Source organism: Micromesistius poutassou, assembly GCF_964030765.1.
Source record: "Micromesistius poutassou genome assembly, chromosome: 3".
NCBI classification, from domain to species: domain Eukaryota; kingdom Metazoa; phylum Chordata; class Actinopteri; order Gadiformes; family Gadidae; genus Micromesistius; species Micromesistius poutassou.
Window position 1 is genome coordinate 23,161,888 of NC_140273.1, and position 23,061 is coordinate 23,184,948.

A 23,061-nucleotide genomic window follows, 5' to 3' on the forward strand; every position below is an offset into this window, starting at 1 on the left:
CTCCACTCCTCCTCCACCTCCACTCCTCCTCCATCTCCACTCCTCCTCCTCCTCCACTCCTCCTCCACTCCTCCTCCTCCATCTCCACTCCTCCTCCACCTCCACTCCTCCTCCATCTCCACTCCTCCTCCACTCCTCCTCCTCCATCTCCACTCCTCCTCCACCTCCACTCCTCCTCCATCTCCACTCCTCCTCTTCCACTCCTCCTCCTCCTCCTCCACTCCTCCATCTCCACTCCTCCTCCACCTCCACTCCTCCTCCATCTCCACTCCTCCTCCATCTCCACTCCTCCTCCATCTCCACTCCTCCTCCTCCATCTCCACTCCTCCTCTTCCACTCCTCCTCCTCCTCCTCCACTCCTCCATCTCCACTCCTCCTCCTCCATCTCCACGCCTCCTCGTCCTCCACTCCTCCTCGTCCTCCACTCCTCCTCGTCCTCCACTCCTCCTCCATCTCCACTCCTCCTCCATCTCCATCTCCACTCCTCCTCCTCCTCCACTCCTCCTCGTCCTCCACTCCTCCTCCTCCTCCTCCTCCTCCACTCCTCCTCCACCTCCACTCCTCCTCCATCTCCACTCCTCCTCCACTCCTCCTCCTCCATCTCCACTCCTCCTCCACCTCCACTCCTCCTCCATCTCCACTCCTCCTCTTCCTCCTCCTCCTCCACTCCTCCTCCTCCTCCTCCACTCCTCCATCTCCACTCCTCCTCCTCCATCTCCACTCCTCCTCCTCCATCTCCACTCCTCCTCGTCCTCCACTCCTCCTCCATCTCCACTCCTCCTCCATCTCCATCTCCACTCCTCCTCCATCTCCACTCCTCCTCCATCTCCACTCCTCCTCCACTCCTCCTCCTCCACTCCTCCTCGTCCTCCACTCCTCCTCCTCCTCCTCCTCCTCCTCCACTCCTCCTCCACTCCTCCTCGTCCTCCACTCCTCTCCTCCAGGGTTCGCGGGGACCCCGGGCTACCTGTCCCAGAGGTGCTGAGGAAAGACCCGTATGGAAAGCCCGTTGATATGTGGGCCTGTGGTAAATAACCTTTGTGCTCTTTCAGTGTGACCCCCTCTCCGCCCCCTCCCCACGGCTCATACTCTACTACCTGAACTGCTAGCCTCCTTCAGTGTACCACACAACTGTGTTCTCTGAACTGACGGCTACCAGCTTACTCACTGGCCAGCACCTCATCACCACACAACAACACACGTCTTTTGTACTCACAATTTAATTGACAATTATTTTAGTTTGCTTGTAATGCTACCACGATGAATGATGGCACCCAAATGCACCCTAACCACCCCTGGGAGACGGGACCCCGCTCTGCCGTCTTGATTGTTGAGGGACTTCTCTCTTGCTCTTTGGGGTTAATGGTTAGGGGCTCATAAATATGTGGGCTGCCCTTTGAGTCTGCAACTGGGATTGAGGGCTATATCACTACGATGTACCTGGTCCTCAGGGGAGTGTTGTGCTGTTGGTGTTGGTATGATTCTAATAGTAATTATTAATCCCATTGTTGTTGTTGTTGCTTCTCGACTGTAAACAGTAAAATGTCCCCATCCTAGGTGTCATTTTGTACATCCTGCTGGTTGGGTACCCGCCGTTCTGGGATGAGGACCAGCATCGTCTCTATCAGCAAATTAAGGCTGGGGCCTATGATGTGAGTGTGTTATCCTAGACATGATGCGCACACGCACACACACACACACACACACACACACACACACACACACACACACACACACACACACACACACACTCCACAGTGTCGATAATGCATCCAGGGTGAACTGTCAAAGCACTAATGTATGCAAAAGCCAGCATGCAGTGCAGCGGATGTGACAGTAGTCTGATCTGTAAGCAGTCGGCTATGGGCCTCCTCTCGCCCCCTGCTCAGCCCCGCAGCATGGAGGTCCTGTTTAAAGTGTTATAGTGTTAAAGTAGCTCTGAATCCCTCTGCTCCATGTCTATGGGCACTGAGGGCCTTTTGTAAATAACCAATAATCAATCAATTGGTCCGCAATTTTCTGCGAACCAATGTAAGTGTAAAACCACGTTCACACATGCTGCAAAGTTCCAGAAGATTTCCTGCTTGAGGTCAATTGGGCATGGGAACTGGTATTGGTATTCTGGGATATCCTTTCTGGGATATTCTGGGATAACCGGCAATTTGCCTGCTCAAGACCAAGTAACATTACCAGATGACTGCCGGCTGTGTTGTCAATGAAAGCAGTAACATTGGCGGGAGTATGTAAAGGGTTAAGTCCATCTGATGTGAGTCCACATCACTAATCATAAGACTCTGCTGAAGACAGAGTGGAGCCCGTGTCTGTTTGTCTTAATGCGCCCTTGCTTTTAGGGTGATCCGATCTATACTGCTTATTTTGTATGCAAACAAGTCCTCCTTTTTTCAAGGATGGCTGTTAACTGGACAGGTCCCAGTACACGGGAGCAGCTCTCATCTGCGAGTGTTACGGCGGCTGGCATCAATAAGTGTTACATCTTCTTGACCGTCCCTTGGCCCGTCTATTCTGGCAATGCTAAGCCGTGTGTGAAAGAGTGCAATACAAATAGAATGTGTGAATGTGAAAATCACTGGCGGTGCCTGAAAGGTTATTCCAGTAATTGACCAGGAATTCTGTGTGGAAGGGGCTTTGCAACACACACGCTTCAACTCAACCAACATCTTTATTCAAGGCTCTTGGCCGGACCCAGTTCAGGTTCAGGGCTCTTCTCCTCTTGACCTTCTGTCCATGAACCGTTCCTTCAGCAAATGCTCCTCCTCTAGGAGGAGGTGCTCCTGCTGGCTCTCCTCCTCTAGGAGGAGGTGCTCCTGCTGGCTCTCCTTCTCTAGAGGAGGTGCTCCTGCTGGCTCTCCTCCTCTAGGAGGAGGTGCTCCTGCTGGCTCTCCTTCTAGAGGAGGTGCTCTTTCAGCAGATGCTCCTTATTTTGGAGGAGATGATCCTGCTGGCTCTCCTTCTCTAGAGGAGGTGCTCCTGCTGTCTCTCTCTCTCGTCCTGTTTCTGGAAGTCTCTGTACCTCCTGGTTCTCCTTCTCTCTCCTCACTCTCTCCTGGAGACGTCAGTCTTGCAAAGTCTTGAAAAAAAAACCACGTTTCTTTCAAAACATGAGCTAGTCGAGTAGCTAGTCGATATATAATACACATACAATACAGTAAATAGCAAGTTATGTTAGTGCAGCAATTCAATGTATTTACATTTAAACCTGTGTGTATACCAGTAGAACCTTCAGGTTCTACGTCGCCAAAGAAATGACAGATCCCTGAGAGATCTAAGTTTACATTATGAGTCATCTGACCAGATATATTTATGTTCATCAAACAGTCATGCGCCCACATGCGCCCATACCATACACACACATTGACACACACGCACACACGCACACGCACACGCACACACACACACACACACACACACACACACACACACAACCACAAACACACACCTACGCCTTCCGTTTGCACTCTTCCCTCTCTGCCTTCAGGAGTGCTCTAGTCCTCGCTGTAGCTCTGGTGTGAGTGTGTGTTGATGACTCTTCTCCACAGTTCCCATCTCCAGAGTGGGACACAGTGACCCCTGAGGCCAAGGACCTGATCAACAAGATGCTGACCATCAACCCCAGCAAACGCATCACTGCCACAGAGGCCCTGAAGCACCCCTGGATCTGTGTATGTGTCAAGCAACCACACACACACACACACACACACACTTGATAAGACATTTGGAGATCTGTAATGGTCGTCCTTATCTAGGGGGGGGCAAGGCCATAGAATTAGAGCTGGGCGTACTTCCTGTCCCAGCCTGGCGTGTGCAGGGCTCCGCTGTGAGGCTGCGGTCTGCCGGTGTGGGTATTGGTCTGGTCTCATGCGTCCACCTTTGTCCTGCAGCAACGTTCCACCGTGGCCTCCATGATGCACCGGCAGGAGACCGTGGAGTGCTTGAAGAAGTTCAACGCACGGAGAAAACTCAAGGTGAGGCTTCTGGGAAATCCTGCTCTTTCCCCCCTCGGTGTTATTTCAGCCGTCTGACCTTTTCGGCGCCGGCTCATCTTTCCTCATGCCGGACAACGCTAGATTGGACTGCCATCGCTGGTGTCCCTGTTATACTCAGATTTACTAATCGGCCCATCTGTTGTCCACTACTCCCTCCCCCCTTCTTTCCTTCCGTCCTTTCTGCCATCCATCCTCCCTTCCTCCCTTCCTCTCTCCTTCCTGCCCACCACAGGGAGCTATATTGACAACTTTGTTGGTCACACGAAATTTCTCAGGTACGTCCTTTCTTGTCTGGTCCTCAGGACCTGCTGCCTACACCACTGTTTATACTACAGCCCTCTCACACACACACGCACGCACGCACGCACGCACGCACACACACACACACACACACACACGCACGCACGCATGCACACACACACGCACACACACACACGCACACACACACACACGCACGCACGCATGCACGCACACACAGAAACACATCATACACACACACGCACGCATGCACGCACACACAGAAACACATCACACACACACACACACACACACACACACACAGAAACACATCTCACACACACACACACACACACACACACACACACAGAAACAAACACACACACACACACACATCATACACGCATACACACAGAGATAAACATCATACACAGATACACATCATACACAGATACACATTATCCACAGATACATACATACTTTTCTTCTCCTATCTCACCCTTCTCTCTATAATCTATGTTTTGGCCATCTGACCCATGCTATTCACACTATTCTGTGTTTGCTGCATATTTCTACAATTCCTTCTGTTGGAACTCTTTTGCTTTACATTGATCTATTATGTTTTTTGCTATCTTCTTATTCATCATTTTCTTATTTCAAAATTCTTTCCTTCTTTTGTTTGGAATGTGGTTTCGATTTGAGGTAAGATGGATTTGATTGACAGTGAATGGGTAATCAATAGTAATCAATAACTAACCAATTAGATTTAAAAAGTGATGCTGAAAAAAGTTGCCTGTATCTATGCATGTTAATTATATACAGCATTTTGATTATGTTAATGGTCTGTATGTTTGTGTGTGTGTGTGTGTGTGTGTGTGTGTGTGTGTGTGTGTGTGTGTGTGTGTGTGTGTGTGTGTGTGTGTGTGTGTGTGTGTGTGTGTGTGTGTGTGTGTGTGCATACTGAACAGAGCGTGAGTGTTGCAGATGCATGTGGATAATGTGTGAATATGTTTTACGTTTCTCAAGATAGTCCGTAAATGATGCCATGTTTGAAGCTAGTGAATAATGGTTCCCTATGAGGTCCATACGTTTGCATCACCTTAAAAAAGCTACAGTTTTGCATCCAGTTGGTGATGTTGATGACTGCATTTGCATCGATTGTTTGCATAAATAAGGATGAGGAACAAAGGCACAGTGTTTGCAATGCATTTTCTATGTACAGTAGAACAACCTTGCACCTTGTTTTTTTTAAATAATAGTTGATACGTTTGCTGCATGTAACTGTAGGCTGATGACTTTTGGCTTTTCTAAGACACATGTTGAACAGGCACACCCCGGCCTGAAGTTCTGTGTGATTCTGTCTCTCCACAGCAGCCAAAAGTTTACTGAACAAGAAGGCCGACGGCGTTAAGGTGAGTCACCCGTCGTCACGTGAGTGAAGAGCTGAAGGCCTGTTGCCCTGATCTGGTCTGTCCGCTCTGGGCCTTTGATCCTTACACTGATTGACACTGGGTACCTCATCATCCAGCCACTAGCACTAGTGGCCAGTGGTTTGACACGTCTGCCTGATAGTCTTTGTCACAGGGGGAGAAAAAAACAACAGTGTGTGCATTATCCTAGAAGTAAATCCCAAATGCAGTTTCACAAGTCGGTATCCATTTTTCCCATGCTCCTATCCTCCTAGTTTTCTTAATCAAGAGCATATATTTATTGTGCTTTTGTACTAAGACCTATCTAGACTTAGGTGTGGAGAGACAATATAATATAGAATACAGAATGCAGTATAGGATGCGTCCCTATCACTGACCAGTGGAGGATGTGAATCATGGCTGAATGTGTTCTCATGTGTGGTCAAATGGGAGGATTGGACGTGGATCTTCTGCTCAGCAGAGAATCCCCTCGGTGCAGAGCAGTGGCTCGGCCAGCGGAGGGATTACAGCTCATTAGAAGGCCTGCGTTCAGTGTGGAAGCCCTGGGGTTGTTGTGTGTTTGTGTGTGTGGTTGAATGTGTGTGTGCATGAATGGTGTGTCTGAATACATTGTTGTGTCATGTTCCCTGTACACTGCCACCCTTCCCCCACTCCCCTCCCACAGGTGAACAACAAAGCCAACACAGTGACCAGCCCCAAAGAGACAGGCCCTGCCCCTGCACTGGTATACATACACCCCCTCCACCACCAACACACACCCTCCCGCCCCACCCATTGCCTAGGAGGTAGGGGTTCACCCTGACGTGCTCACCCAGACCCTGCGGAGCACGGCGACCAGTCACCGGTCTCAGGGACGCATTACTTTATCATCACATTCACTTTATCCCTGAACGAAATAGAACGTCTTCAGCCTTCTGTCTCGGTGTGTAGCATGCGCGAAGCAAACTGGACACAAACGTGCATGCACGGCCGATCCAGTAAACCCAGTAGGGTGAACCAGCAGGAGCTGACGCTACAGGGCTGCAGCCCAGCATGAAGCCTCAGCAGCAGTCTGGACTCTGCTTCAGCTCGTGTGCTGGTAGAGCACGACATGGTACTAGCGCTACCAAACCCAACACGGACCACTGACGCTGTCGTAAGGGTCAACCGCTGCCTCCACACCCTCCTCCGCTCCTCGCCTCCTCCCTCATCACCTCCTCCGCTCCTCGCCTCCTCCCTCATCACCTCCTCCGCTCCTCGCCTCCTCCCTCATCACCTCCTCCGCTCCTCGCCTCCTCCCTCATCACCTCCTCCGCTCCTCGCCTCCTCCCTCATCACCTCCGCCCGCTCCTCCTGGACCGCAGCCATACGACGCACACCAATGAGTGTTCAATGACGCATGTGTGTGTGTGTGTGTGTGTGTGTGTGTGTGTGTGTGTGTGGGCTGTTCTGTGCATGGTCACGTGACGCGCTGACGCTTCGCATGATGTCATCGTCTCTCTCCGTGTCCTCGTTTGCTTGTCCTGTTGATTGCGCCCAGACACGCGCACACACACCGTCGCGTTGTCTTGGTGGATTTTTGTCTCATGAGCGCAAACACACGCACACACACACACACACACACACGCACGCACGCACGCACGCACGCACGCACGCACACGCGCACGCACACACACACACACACACACACACACAGGCTGGTCTGTGGATGTAATAGCCTAATGTAATCCATCTGGTATGGAGGGCTGAGCGACACACAGGAAGAGACGAGGGGGACACAGAGTAACACACAACACACAGGAGGAGACGAGGGGGACACAGAGTAACACACAACACACAGGAGGAGACGAGGGGGACACAGAGTAACACACAACACACAGGAGGAGACGAGGGGACACAGAGTAACACACAACACACAGGAGGAGACGAGGGGGACACAGAGTAACACACAACACACAGGAGGAGACGAGGGGGACACAGAGTAACACACAACACACAGGAGGAGACGAGGGGGACACAGAGTAACACACAACACACAGGAGGAGACGAGGGGGACACAGAGTAACACACAACACACAGGAGGAGACGAGGGGGACACAGAGTAACACACAACACACAGGAGGAGACGAGGGGGACACAGAGTAACACACAACACACAGGAGGAGACGAGGGGACACAGAGTAACACACAACACACAGGAGGAGACGAGGGGGACACAGAGTAACACACAACACACAGGAGGAGACCGGGGGACACAGAGTAACACACAACACACAGGAGGAGACGAGGGGGACACAGAGTAACACACAACACACAGGAGGAGACCGGGGGACACAGAGTAACACACAACACACAGGAGGAGACGAGGGGGACACAGAGTAACACACAACACACAGGAGGAGACGAGGGGGACACAGAGTAACACACAACACACAGGAGGAGACGAGGGGGACACAGAGTAACACACAACACACAGGAGGAGACGAGGGGGACACAGAGTAACACACAACACACAGGAGGAGACGAGGGGGACACAGAGTAACACACAACACACAGGAGGAGACGAGGGGGACACAGAGTAACACACAACACACAGGAGGAGACGAGGGGACACAGAGTAACACACAACACACAGGAGGAGACGAGGGGGACACAGAGTAACACACAACACACAGGAGGAGACGAGGGGGACACAGAGTAACACACAACACACAGGAGGAGACGAGGGGGACACAGAGTAACACACAACACACAGGAGGAGACGAGGGGGACACAGAGTAACACACAACACACAGGAGGAGACCGGGGGACACAGAGTAACACACAACACACAGGAGGAGACGAGGGGACACAGAGTAACACACAACACACAGGAGGAGACGAGGGGGACACAGAGTAACACACAACACACAGGAGGAGACGAGGGGGACACAGAGTAACACACAACACACAGGAGGAGACGAGGGGGACACAGAGTAACACACAACACACAGGAGGAGACGAGGGGGACACAGAGTAACACACAACACACAGGAGGAGACCGGGGGACACAGAGTAACACACAACACACAGGAGGAGACGAGGGGACACAGAGTAACACACAACACACAGGAGGAGACGAGGGGACACAGAGTAACACACAACACACAGGAGGAGACGAGGTGTGTACAGAGTAACACACAACACACAGGAGGAGACGAGGGGGACACAGAGTAACACACAACACACAGGAGGAGACGAGGGGGACACAGAGTAACACACAACACACAGGAGGAGACCGGGGGACACAGAGTAACACACAACACACAGGAGGAGACCGGGGGACACAGAGTAACACACAACACACAGGAGGAGACGAGGGGGACACAGAGTAACACACAACACACAGGAGGAGACGAGGGGGACACAGAGTAACACACAACACACAGGAGGAGACGAGGGGGACACAGAGTAACACACAACACACAGGAGGAGACCGGGGGACACAGAGTAACACACAACACACAGGAGGAGACGAGGGGGACACAGAGTAACACACAACACACAGGAGGAGACCGGGGGACACAGAGTAACACACAACACACAGGAGGAGACGAGGGGGACACAGAGTAACACACAACACACAGGAGGAGACGAGGGGGACACAGAGTAACACACAACACACAGGAGGAGACGAGGGGGACACAGAGTAACACACAACACACAGGAGGAGACGAGGGGGACACAGAGTAACACACAACACACAGGAGGAGACGAGGGGGACACAGAGTAACACACAACACACAGGAGGAGACGAGGGGGACACAGAGTAACACACAACACACAGGAGGAGACGAGGGGACACAGAGTAACACACAACACACAGGAGGAGACCGGGGGGGACACAGAGTAACACACAGGAGGAGACGAGGGGACACAGAGTAACACACAACACACAGGAGGAGACGAGGGGGACACAGAGTAACACACAACACACAGGAGGAGACCGGGGGACACAGAGTAACACACAACACACAGGAGGAGACGAGGGGGACACAGAGTAACACACAACACACAGGAGGAGACGAGGGGGACACAGAGTAACACACAACACACAGGAGGAGACGAGGGGACACAGAGTAACACACAGGAGGAGACGAGGGGGACACAGAGTAACACACAACACACAGGAGGAGACGAGGGGGACACAGAGTAACACACAACACACAGGAGGAGACGAGGGGGACACAGAGTAACACACAACACACAGGAGGAGACGAGGGGACACAGAGTAACACACAACACACAGGAGGAGACGAGGGGACACAGAGTAACACACAACACACAGGAGGAGACGAGGGGGACACAGAGTAACACACAACACACAGGAGGAGACGAGGGGGACACAGAGTAACACACAACACACAGGAGGAGACGAGGGGACACAGAGTAACACACAACACACAGGAGGAGACGAGGTGTGTACAGAGTAACACACAACACACAGGAGGAGACGAGGGGGACACAGAGTAACACACAACACACAGGAGGAGACGAGGGGGACACAGAGTAACACACAACACACAGGAGGAGACGAGGGGACACAGAGTAACACACAACACACAGGAGGAGACGAGGGGGACACAGAGTAACACACAACACACAGGAGGAGACGAGGGGGACACAGAGTAACACACAACACACAGGAGGAGACGAGGGGGACACAGAGTAACACACAACACACAGGAGGAGACGAGGGGGACACAGAGTAACACACAACACACAGGAGGAGACGAGGGGGACACAGAGTAACACACAACACACAGGAGGAGACGAGGGGGACACAGAGTAACACACAACACACAGGAGGAGACGAGGGGACACAGAGTAACACACAACACACAGGAGGAGACGAGGGGACACAGAGTAACACACAACACACAGGAGGAGACGAGGGGGACACAGAGTAACACACAACACACAGGAGGAGACGAGGGGGACACAGAGTAACACACAACACACAGGAGGAGACGAGGGGACACAGAGTAACACACAGGAGGAGACGAGGGGGACACAGAGTAACACACAACACACAGGAGGAGACCGGGGGGGACACAGAGTAACACACAACACACAGGAGGAGACCGGGGGACACAGAGTAACACACAACACACAGGAGGAGACGAGGGGGACACAGAGTAACACACAACACACAGGAGGAGACGAGGGGGACACAGAGTAACACACAACACACAGGAGGAGACGAGGGGGACACAGAGTAACACACAACACACAGGAGGAGACGAGGGGGACACAGAGTAACACACAACACACAGGAGGAGACGAGGGGGACACAGAGTAACACACAACACACAGGAGGAGACGAGGGGACACAGAGTAACACACAACACACAGGAGGAGACGAGGGGGACACAGAGTAACACACAACACACAGGAGGAGACGAGGGGACACAGAGTAACACACAACACACAGGAGGAGACGAGGGGGACACAGAGTAACACACAACACACAGGAGGAGACCGGGGGACACAGAGTAACACACAACACACAGGAGGAGACGAGGGGGACACAGAGTAACACACAACACACAGGAGGAGACGAGGGGGACACAGAGTAACACACAACACACAGGAGGAGACGAGGGGGACACAGAGTAACACACAACACACAGGAGGAGACGAGGGGGACACAGAGTAACACACAACACACAGGAGGAGACGAGGGGGACACAGAGTAACACACAACACACAGGAGGAGACGAGGGGACACAGAGTAACACACAACACACAGGAGGAGACGAGGGGGACACAGAGTAACACACAACACACAGGAGGAGACGAGGGGGACACAGAGTAACACACAACACACAGGAGGAGACGAGGGGGACACACAGGTAGAACTCATGTGAAGGACACTACCCGGTTGGATGGATACACATACTGATTATTTTATTTTACATTTATAGATACTTACATATATATACACACACATATATACACACACATGTATATATATATATATATATATATATATATATATATATATATATATATATAGGGAGAAAAAGAGAGAGAGAGAGAGATATTCACCCCAAACGCAATGTAAAATGTAAAAAACACATTCACACACACACACACACACATTTATATTTCCGCCTTTAAGATATAAACTATTTGACCTGACAAGCCTTATCTGCTTTCCTCTTACTGTAGGAGCCACAGACCACTGTCATTCACAACCCCGTTGACGGAAACAAGGTATGAGTGATTGTTACATTTAAAATTAGATGTATTTACTTGACTATTACTCACTGTCTGTCTATATAAAAACTCATGCATATTGTTTTCCTTTTTGGTTTTAAGCATAGTAATATGTCTTATAGATCTTCAACATAGTAATCAATGCCATTTCATCATTGTTGGTGAAATAAGAGCGTCGTTTAGGGAAAACAGAAGTCAAATCCTATGTTGTTGCCAATCTGCGCTCTTACTGTGAATGTTCTACTCTGCTCGAAATGCGGTAGTGTTCTCTGTGTGACGTTGAGCTGCCTCTGAGCGTCCCCTCTCTGTATAACGCCGTGGTGTGTGTGGCCGTGCAGATCACTGGAGCTCATTGTGGGCAGCGGATGATTTTGATGTTGATATCAGAGACGTATGACGCCTGAAGCGTTTAATATACAGCTCTCTCATTATAACGCCCATACACAACAACGGTACTGAAAAAGAACCCCAAGACGCCATGGGTCGTAACCATGGGGATAACAGCTTCCTAGAACTCACAACCCAAAACGCAATGTTTTACATTTCATAGTGTCCGAATTCGAGCTGAAACAGGGGGTTCACTTACAATCTAAAATGAATGAAAAGCAACGAAAGGAATGAAATAAAAAGCATCAGTCTGATCGTATGTCCTTTCTATTGGAAGACAATCCTGGCTTGTCAGGCCAGAGATGAGGGTACATCTCTAAACCACAGCTCACATCTTCACATTACATTTCCTTTTCCTTCACCACTAGATGATGTCAAAAAAAAACGGAAGGTTTCCAAAAACCTCGCGATGGCAAATTTGAGTACTTCAGAGTAACGGCAAAACGATAAGAGCAGCGCGTCTGGTCAAACGTCCGGTCAAAGACGGCTTTCTAGACAGCATACAAGCGAGAGAGATATTGAACATGTGTGACGTTAAACGCTCCGGTCTCCTCGTCCCCAGGAGTCTGTGGAGAGCGCCAACACCACCATAGAGGACGAGGACGTGAAAGGTGAGTGGGGGGGGTCCCGACCACCAGCCCCTTCTGGTGCTCCCACACGGCAGCGGTGGAGTCAACGCCGACGGCCCCTGGTCCCCACGCTGCGCGCTCATTTACCTCATTTTGATTTTGTTTCTCCATCAACGGTGCCCGACTATTGATCTATAACTGTTCATCTCTGGCGGCGGCTAGTGGCTCTTCTCCTCCTCCGTTTCTGTCACCACGGCTTTGAGGTTAAATTGGGAACGCAGCTGTTAGTGTTTTAAATGTTACGGAATGCTTTTCTCTCTCTTTCTGAAAGACTTTTCTTTTCTTCCTTCCTGTCTGTTGTTTTGTTGGGCATATTCATTTTTGTTCTTGTGCCTTCTCTCTCTGACTTTCCTGTCTCTGACTTTACTCTCATGTGCATACACACACACACACTCACACACACACACACACACACACACACACACTCGCACCCACCCCCCCCCCCACACACACACACACACACACACCCCCACACATGATTGTCTACATACAAACACATGCCTATACTAACCAACTTCTGACCTTTTTACGCAATATAATCCTGCTCCACATCCACTGTTTAATCAACACTAAACACACACACGCACACACACACACACACACACACACACACACACACACACACACACACACACACACACACACACACACACACACACACACACACACACACACACACACACACACACACACACACACACACACACACACACACACCCCACGGCCCTCCACCCACTCACGGCCTCCGCCCACGCGCACCCACCCACCGTACGGCGCGGCCGCCAGCCCTGCGCTTGGGCAGCTTAGTGGGCAGTTTGTTGGGCTCTAAGGGCCGCTCCTCCCAGATGTCTGAGCCGAGGCAGAGTCCCACCTCCTCGGTGCAGAGTAAGTCCCTCCTGAGAGGGGAGGGAGACTCCCTGCTCCTCATCCTCCCCCCATAGTCTGCTCTGGAGTCCTGTGAGCCCACCTCCATCCAACTGTGTCCCCCCCCCATAGTCACGTATCCCCATCCCTGTCCTATACCCCTCGAGTCTCCAGGATTCCCTTCTGGCATTAAACATCTCTCCGTCATATTATTATCATGCTACCTCCTGAACAACGTTCACTGAAGTGATTTACTCCTGTAGGTTGTTCATAGTTAAACATAATACAACGTTTAAATACATTGTTACCATTCCCAACCCCCCCCTCCTGTTCAGTTTTCCTTGTGCTTTGAAGAATCGTTTGATAAACACCATAAAACCCTATGCCTTGCAAAGCCTATTGCTCTCGTCAGCGTTCTCTCTTAAATTCAGTTTTAACCAACACAAATATGATTGGACACAAAATGTTTCCATGCAAAAGGGATGAACCAGTAAACATTGTGATTGAACTACAGCCGGTGATACGCACCCCGCCACATAGCGCCACCGCCTGTCGGGCAGTGCAGCAAACACATTCCCAATGGCTTTGAAGGCATCGGCAGTAAAGGACACCTTAAGCACATGACCACATGATGACCATGTCTTTGTTGGGTTAATTGTAAGTCGTTTTCTCACTATCCCCAGCCTGCTCCAATAACAATAAAGGTAATTGTCAACATCTCTTAGTGAAAACAGCATCTGTAAAAGCAAGTGCATCCGAACATTGGTTTCTTTTTGTGTTTTTTGAGCTCTGTTTGGTGGAAGGATTTGTGCCGTCCTACATTTCCTGTCACTATTAGTCATGGGAGACGCTGTTTTCTTTGTGTTGTCGTATTTGTTACCAAATAAAACACTATACATTTGTGGAGAACCTTTTTAACCAGTGCCTTCCATCTCTAATACCTTTGATATAGCCTACTGGTGTTTCATAGACTAGAACCCACCCCTGATTGTTTGGTGATCCCGACCTGCGTTCGTCACACCGTCCAGCACCCAGCTGACACCTTTCTGCAATTCTGTGTTGTAGCTCGCAAACAGGAAATAATCAAAGTCACCGAGCAGCTCATCGAGTCTATCAACAATGGAGACTTTGAGGCTTATGCGTAAGTTCGATTTTTCTCCCCTTTTTTGCGTGCGTGTTCAAGTCTCCACTGTGTTTTTGACAAAGCTATTTTTGTTTTGTAGGAAGATCTGTGACCCTGGGCTCACTTCCTTTGAGCCTGAAGCCCTCGGCAACCTGGTCGAAGGACATGACTTCCACCGCTTTTACTTTGACAACGGTGAGTTGGAGAATTCTCCCCATTTCTACTCAGATACAAAGACACAAAAATAGGTTAAATAAGTTAATATCTGACATAAATAGAAGGGTGTCATTAATAAGAAATAAAACTGTTTAAGTATTAAAGGAGCAGTAGGTGAGGCTGTCATTTGTTAGAAATGGCCCAGCCATCCGTCAGCTAGTAGTGAGTAAAATGCAGTCTCTTCCCTGATTGGTTCGGGGAATCGATCCTAGCCTGTCAATCAAAACTGAGTGGAATGCAACAGTTGGCGGAGAAACGTAGGGAGGGAGGAGGCAGATCTAAAAATAAAACTCCCAGCATGCACCGAGGCGGGTGGCAGTTAGAAGGGCATCATATATTCCAGTGTTCACGAAAAACTACCTCAGAAAAAATATTGACAGGATTTTTTTTCTAAATAACCCAGAAAACTGAAATGAGCAAAGGTGACAAGGTGACATTGGTTTATTCAAGAGTCAGAATCTTGCTCTCTTCTACTGTTTTCTTCTACCTCTCTTTACAAGTATCAAATCTTACCTAGCAGCTTTAAGTAGGAATCAATATCAGATCAATATATATTTGCTAAACAAGAGTACTAAAGGGATTGTGATTAAAAGCAGCCAAAGGCTTGGGTTCACATGTCTAATTTAATACCAGGTTTATACTGGTCCAATGCTAGGTCATTTCTTCATTATGGACGATCCCAGGAGGAGAACAGTTATAATGAGTGGTTGAATGGCAGAATGTCCTTGGTCCTGCCATTAATAACGCAGTGAACACAACTTAATCTCACCTTAATCACTCGACATCTGATTGAGGCCCACAACTAGCATCCCTCTGGGAACTCCAATGGCTGCCAGGCGATTAATAATAATATCTTAATAGTAATAATAGTGTCAGCATCACAACCCCTAATGTGGCCACATTATGAATGACAGCTGTCATGGGAAGGCTGCTTCTAATCAACATAAATCAGGATGGCCCAGTGACAAGAGGTTGATTAGGACTACTAATGCCTGCAGCGCGGTGCATAAGGCTGCTCACAGCCAGCAGAAACCAGCGGCTCAGTGACGTTTATTAATCAGGTCAAGTAGGGAAAACTACGCGCCGTGATTCTGTACTTATTGACATACAACCATTCACATTTTTGCAGGGAAATTGCCATTGGAAATTGCCCATTGTCATCTTTACTCCGACCACTTACATGTTATGCAACCATTACCTGCTAACCATTAGGGCACCTATTCTGCTCCTGACCCTCTCTGGAGGAGGGTGGTCCCCGTGACAGGAGGGAGGTGTCTCCATGCCCTGTGGGGGGGGTCACACACCGCGGCCTGTGACTCCCTGTGGAACTGGGATCTAAGGGCTATAGAAACCAATTGACTCCATGTGAATATCATGTTGCTGCTGGTGCCGTCCTGCAATTGGGGGTTTATTTGCTGCGCTGCCCGCCCAGTCAGCCTGGCTGCTCGGGTTCTGTAAAGGAACCTTACTGCCAATTACAAATGTATTGCCCTGGCTTATAAATCACTTTAAATGTAAGTGCTCTGATTGAAATATACAGTATACACACACACACACACACACACACACACACACACACACACACACACACACACACACACACACACACACACACACACACACACACACACACACACACACACACACACACACACACACACACACTTTACTTTACAGGGCCAATGCCTCCACTGAGGTTAACATGATCAATAGGTTTTATTCTAGAAATCATGTTACACAATTTAACTCCGACTAGTACTTCACTCTGCGCCCACGGTAGGAGGTAGATCCAGATAGATCCAGAGAATAGATCCAGAGAATAGATCCAGAGAATAGATCCAGAGAATAGATCCAGAGAATACACGTCATGTCTATCTACACAAACATACAATGGGAATGCGACTGAGAAGAATATAAAACACATGCAGCCATCACTTCCCATTGGTATTTTCAGTGTATAGTCACTGACCGCCCCCCCCCCGCCGCCCCCCCAGCTCTGTCTAAAGGCAACAAGCCGGTGCACACCATCCTGCTGAACCCCCACGTGCACCTCATCGGGGAGAACGCGGCCTGCATCGCCTACATCCGCCTGACCCAGTACATGGACGGCGGCGGCATGCCGCGCACCATGCAGTCCGAGGAGACCCGCGTGTGGCACCGCCGCGACGCCAAGTGGCAGAACATCCACTTCCACCGCTCCGGGGCGCCCAGCGTGCCCACCCAGTAGAGGCAAGCGCTCGCACACACGCTGCTGCTGCTGCTGCTGCTGGTCAACCGCCGTCATCATGGAAACCATGGCCTTGGAACAGGCAGCGCACGTGTTGCCCGGGGGGGGGGGGGGGGTTAGCGCTGAGTAGCAGTTAGCGCTAGTAGTAGTAAGCGCTAGTAGCAGTTAGCGCTAGTAGCGTTAGCTCTAGCAGCAGTTAGCGCTAGCAGCAGTAAGCGCTAGCAGCAGTTAGCGCTAGTAGTAGTAAGCGCTAGTAGCAGTTAGCGCTAGTAGCGTTAGCTCTAGCAGCAGTTAGCGCTAGCAGCAGTAAGCGCTAGCAGCAGTTAGCGCTAGTAGCAGTAAGCGCTAGCATCAGTTAGCGCTAGCAGCAGTAAGCGCTAGTAGCAGTTAGCGCTAGCATCAGTTAGCGCTAGCATCAGTTAGCGCTAGCAGCAGTTAGCGCTGAGTAGCAGTTAGCTCTAGCAGCAGTAACCGCTAGTAGCAGTTAGCACTAGCAGCAGTTAGCGCTGAGTAGCAGTTAGCGCTAGCAGCAGTAAGCGCTAGTAGCAGTTAGCGCTAGTAGCAGTTAGCTCTAGCAGCAGTTAGCGCTGAGTAGCAGTTAGCGCTAGCAGCAGTTAGCGCTAGTAGCAGTTAGCGCTAGTAGCAGTTAGCTCTAGCAGCAGTAACCGCTAGTAGCAGTTAGCACTAGCAGCAGTTAGCGCTGAGTAGCAGTTAGCGCTAGCAGCAGTTAGCGCTAGTAGCAGTTAGCGCTAGTAGCAGTTAGCTCTAGCAGCAGTTAGCGCTAGCAGCAGTTAGCGCTTTCTGATTTCTGACAGCTATGATGTTTGTTGTATGTTTTGGAGCGTGTGTGCGCATTCCCCTTAACTCCTTTTTCTTGTCTTTTGCAGATAATGGGATGTGAAGATTTGGTAAATAAATAAAAAATTACATCAGAAAATCTTTGCAGGGGTCCGTCAACTAGCCGACCTCTGACCACTATCAGAACCCCTCAATAAGGACACCGCACAGGACAAGAGTATTAATACATTTTACTGCATTTTGTTAACGGACATCCTTCAAACCACTCACTGGTGGTCACACACACCATATTTGGACATTGTCAAATGAGCATATTAATTCTATTTATCTTTTGTTGTTTTTTTTTAAGATGTTTTGGTATGCATTTTAAATATGATATATAGAGATGTTTAAATTCTACTACTGTATCCTCTCCCAAAAATTAGTTCTGTATTTTTATGTGTAATAATGTGTGTGCAATACAAAACATTTGAAAGATCAGAATGTTAAAATTAAGCTTGCTTTAGTTCTGGTGATGTATATATATATACATTGTGATTGTTGATATAAACTAAACAAAAGTTGAAATTGCTATTCTTGCTATCAGAGAAATTAAGAGTTTACGTAAACCGAGTTTATCAGCTACATTCATGTTTGCAATGAGCTAAGTCATACTGTTTGAATCGTCAGATTTCAACCTATAACACTAATTTAATTATGAAGTAAAGCAGAGCAGCTTACACTTTGCATTAAGATGTTTGCCTTTATATCAGTTAAATAAGAAATAAGAGAATGTAGCATATATGTAACATATGAAAAATCAAGTTTATTGTGTAGTGCATGGGGGGGTATTGTGAGTAAGACACTATAATATCTTCTGTTTGATTTGTGAATCGCTGACTCGTTTGTTTGCATTTGTTAATGTTGTGCATCGGTCCTCTGTGTTCTCCCATGTCCCTGCTGTCCTCCACTACCATGGAGCGTCTTAAAAACAATCATTTATGATACATATCCAGTGCAAATATCAAACATGAAAATCTTTTAGAGAGTAAAACTAACTCTTGGTTGTTGAAGCACCCCTTAACATTTTGTATAAAAAAAATAATAATATGACGAGAATTTCTTCATTTTCATAATGTTTGTACTTATTGTATTGTACGACTGTGTATGATTCCCGTCGTCTCCTTTGTACACTCTGATGTGTTCACACATCGCAGGAATGAAGCCCACGGGCGTGCTGGAGAGCTGTGGCCGCCTCGCTGGGAGACTCTGGGGACGGGGACCTGGCGCCCGCCAGGCCTTGGGAGCAGAACTAGTTGCGATCAGGAATTTGATAATACAAGTGATGGAACCAGAGGGCCGGGGAAGAGAGCGAGAGGGACGGGGGAGTAGCGGCAGGAGGTGAGGGTGGTGCAATAGATTCGGTGACGTCTTCCTTGAGGATAACTACTTCCACTTCAAGTCGGTGCAGGTCCCCTTGCCACGCAGCGAAGCCTGGGTCCTCTTCATTCCTTCTCCTTCTCTCTTTTGTTCATTTGTTTATTCCTCCTTTCTTTTTTAGGGTAAATTATGATGTCAATGCAATGCACCACTCCTTATATGGTGTTTATATTCTGTTGCCAGCATGGCAACAGTTGGCTGAACATGTTTAAGAACTAAATAAATCAACTAAGGTGTGATAACTTTGTGTTTGCTGATGTTATTTTCTGTGGTTTCATATTTCACATTTCATGCCAACAATATACATAATTGTATTATCATTTCCATTAAAGGTAAAGAAATACAGGCAGTTGTAGTGATGATTAAAAAAACTGAATAATTCTTCAACCATACTGTCCCATCCTTTATGTACATTACAAATGCAGTTTAAATACAAGGACAACACAATTACATTCAGTATGCCAAAGAGACAGGAGAAGGGTTTTTTCGAGGACTGAATGAGATCTGTATTTTACGGTCGAAAGGTGACATCTTGTGGCAATGAGTAGAATATACAAGAAGCAACATCAAATAATGGATAAGAAAATAATCCCAAAACATCACATAATGTACAACCTTATAGTGCACATTGTACTGTAACAATGAAACCTCCCAGATTGACCTGAACGCAGCATGTATCAGAGTCCATTGCGCTCAATACAGAACTTCTGATGTACATTTTGAACTAGGTTGAATCATACATTTAATAAAAACATTATCCATCTTTGCCTAAATGTGACTACAGGCTCTTGATGGTAATGAGTATGTGCTGAAGACGGTGAACCACGAGCCAGCTGTACACAATGACCACAGCCATTTAAAGAGACACGTGTGGAAGGAACAACATCTGGATGAGCTACACGTTTATTCATTAACCAGTGGTTCTTAATTCACCAGGTTTAGATAAAAATGTAACTCTTAAAATGTTGAATAATAGATTCTCCAGTATGATTTATAAGACATAACTTAATACTTGAATATATATTTCAAAGTGAATATATTTAAATAAATTACTATTATTCCATAATAATTAATTTGGCTGTTGATTCAGTCTAATGAATGATATTTTAATCAATAGTCGTATCTGAGCAATTGTATTTGTATACCTTAAGTTTGATTGGCTTAATTGGTTGTAAAGGTGTGGTGTTTGTTAGACCCACAAATAATAAATCAAAGTGACAGGCCCCTGTAATCTCTGTAACCACATTAGGACCGGCACACCTGCATATGTATGGTTGATGCATACTCACTATATATTTGTATTTATCTACTTTTCATATAACCAAACCTTCATTTGTGATGAAACAGTAGGTATACATTTCATTTAGAAACTCAGCAGAAGCTAATTTTACATTTTTTTAAATTGTACCTAAAATGTTTGCTTATAATACTATTAGTGTGACAACAACGGCACCCATTGCACTGCTAACCATCCATGGGAGGAGGGATCCCCCACTCTGTGTCACTTCTGGAAGGCTTACCCTGCAGTGTGGACACTGCTGGATCTTTATTCAAATTCAAATTCAAAAAACTTTATTTGTCCCCAAGGGGCAACTGAAGACAGACACGTAAAGCAGCAGCATTTACACAGGACAAGCTTAGGTGCAACATAAGCCAAGAACAAGACAATTGTTGTTAGTTACTAACAGATAAAAACACAAGGCATAGTTATGTACAAATATACAGAGTGATATATAAATATTTTATTAATAGAGAGCTGATCTTGAAAAGTTTTTAAAAAGTGTAACATTAGACTACAATGCTGGATCTCCTACACCTTGGGAAAAGCTTGAACCCCTACACTGTCTACAGATCCCTGCAGGCCAAAACTACAGCAGCACGTTTCTGTGAACTCAATGACACAAAGGGTTGTGCGGATACTGAACCATCCGCAGTGGAGGGTTTGGAGCTGTACCAACCCACTAGCTATGGTTTGTAAAGCATATTCTTTGATTCCTCTTTGGTGTGGGCAATCCATCTTCCTGTTGGTTCTGTGACTCTTTTCTTTCATCTCTCATTACAGAGGAGGCATCTAGTAAGAACATTGAAAGAGATTTCTTAACGCGTCATCACGATCACCGGAAAATGGACGTTTGTAGAAATGGCTAGCTTCAGCTTTTAATAAATAAATCTAGGTTTAACTAATTTTTGATGGTTCAAAACTCTTGAGCCTATGACCAGTTGTGACCAGTTATAATATGCAACATAATAAGCCTGTTTGCAAGCAGACACACCTGATGGTCATCTTAATCAACCCTTCCTGCTTATATACTGTGGCTTCTCAAGCACTTATCTCCAGGTCGTCCGACAGTCGACCTCCGTTAATAGCGGTCCTGGGTCCTATGTCTCTGTGTGTTCATGATTATCTGCCTTCCTGGTTACCACACCGACCCGGCTGGCCTCACGCATCAACAGGACTTTGCTCCTTTCCCATCGAATAAATCTGTTAACTGTTCCAACCCCCGTCTGTGTCGGCCGTGTGGACTCCCCCAACCTCATGCCGTAACAATGACTGGATTAAAAGTTATGCTGGGTTTTATTATTTTATAAATATCTCCTCCCTAGACGGTCGACTACACTGCCTTTCAGGTATAAACCCTGGATGTATGACTACTGGAAACAGTGTCAAAAATGGCCACCAAATCTACTCAATAGAAGATTCTTTGATGCAACGAGCAATCCCACATATGCTTGATTGAAAACAGGAATTCATGGAAACAAGCACTTACTTGTTATCACAACTAAAACACCACTCACTTTGTCTAAGAACAAACCGAACAAACTTCATGGTCCCATGGCATGAAACTTTCACTTTATGTTTTCTAACATTAATGAGTTCCCCTAGCCTCCCTATGGTCCGATAACCTTTAAACCTATGCGTTTAAAGGTTAACAAAAGGATTTATTTGTAGACATCAGGGTGAGCACAGGCCAAAACAACAAACATAAGTCTCCCCTTAAACAAAACAGTCTAATTAAAAACCAAAAGAACAAAGGGTAAGCCTAGCTTCCTCACTTAAACAAAAAACAGGAGAAAAATGGAAGACCAAATAAAAAGGCCACCCACCCCTACCAGCACCTGAGCAAGAGATCACAATCAAACAAAAGAAAATGGCTGACCAAAGGCCACCGATGCAGCAGACAGCATAAAACCAACAGGCAGTAGAATGGTAAGTAAAACACTATTTAGACAGCAATACAGGCACAAGCATGTGTCAATAAGACCAGGGACCGAAGATGCATCCAGCTTGCTGGTGTGTTTGGCATTTGGCCTCAAACAGGTGGCACTGATGAGCCTTTAACTGCTGGCTTGGCCCTCGTTGTCACTCCTCCACCAATCACGGCAGTGGAGTCCCGGACGGCCATTTTGTCTTCCTAAAAACAGGAGCCGTTTCTCAATACCAAGTACGCGGACTACATACTCGTGGACTTGGAAGTACGTACTTGGC

General features: G+C 47.9%; 1 protein-coding gene across 3 annotated transcripts in view; it reads left to right on the forward strand.

Moving 5' to 3' along the window:
- camk2d2 (calcium/calmodulin-dependent protein kinase (CaM kinase) II delta 2) overlaps positions 1-19,962 on the forward strand; it is a 29,820-nt gene extending 9,858 nt beyond the window's left edge. The window contains exons 3-17 of one of the 3 annotated variants that reach the window (XM_084465648.1): positions 945-1,027; positions 1,558-1,652; positions 3,558-3,680; positions 3,900-3,983; positions 4,237-4,279; positions 5,613-5,653; positions 6,336-6,395; positions 11,864-11,908; positions 12,861-12,909; positions 14,475-14,495; positions 14,857-14,932; positions 15,015-15,109; positions 17,125-17,359; positions 18,245-18,265; positions 19,352-19,439. In XM_084465648.1, the coding sequence (XP_084321774.1) occupies positions 945-1,027; positions 1,558-1,652; positions 3,558-3,680; positions 3,900-3,983; positions 4,237-4,279; positions 5,613-5,653; positions 6,336-6,395; positions 11,864-11,908; positions 12,861-12,909; positions 14,475-14,495; positions 14,857-14,932; positions 15,015-15,109; positions 17,125-17,357 (1,048 nt within the window). In that variant the 3' untranslated portion in view covers positions 17,358-17,359; positions 18,245-18,265; positions 19,352-19,439. Of the gene's footprint in view, positions 1-944; positions 1,028-1,557; positions 1,653-3,557; positions 3,681-3,899; positions 3,984-4,236; positions 4,280-5,612; positions 5,654-6,335; positions 6,396-11,863; positions 11,909-12,860; positions 12,910-14,474; positions 14,496-14,856; positions 14,933-15,014; positions 15,110-17,124; positions 17,360-18,244 lie in introns of all 3 variants that reach the window. The other 2 variants (XM_084465647.1, XM_084465649.1) reach the window with 2 other exon arrangements.
- The last annotated feature ends 3,099 nt before the right edge of the window (positions 19,963-23,061 follow it).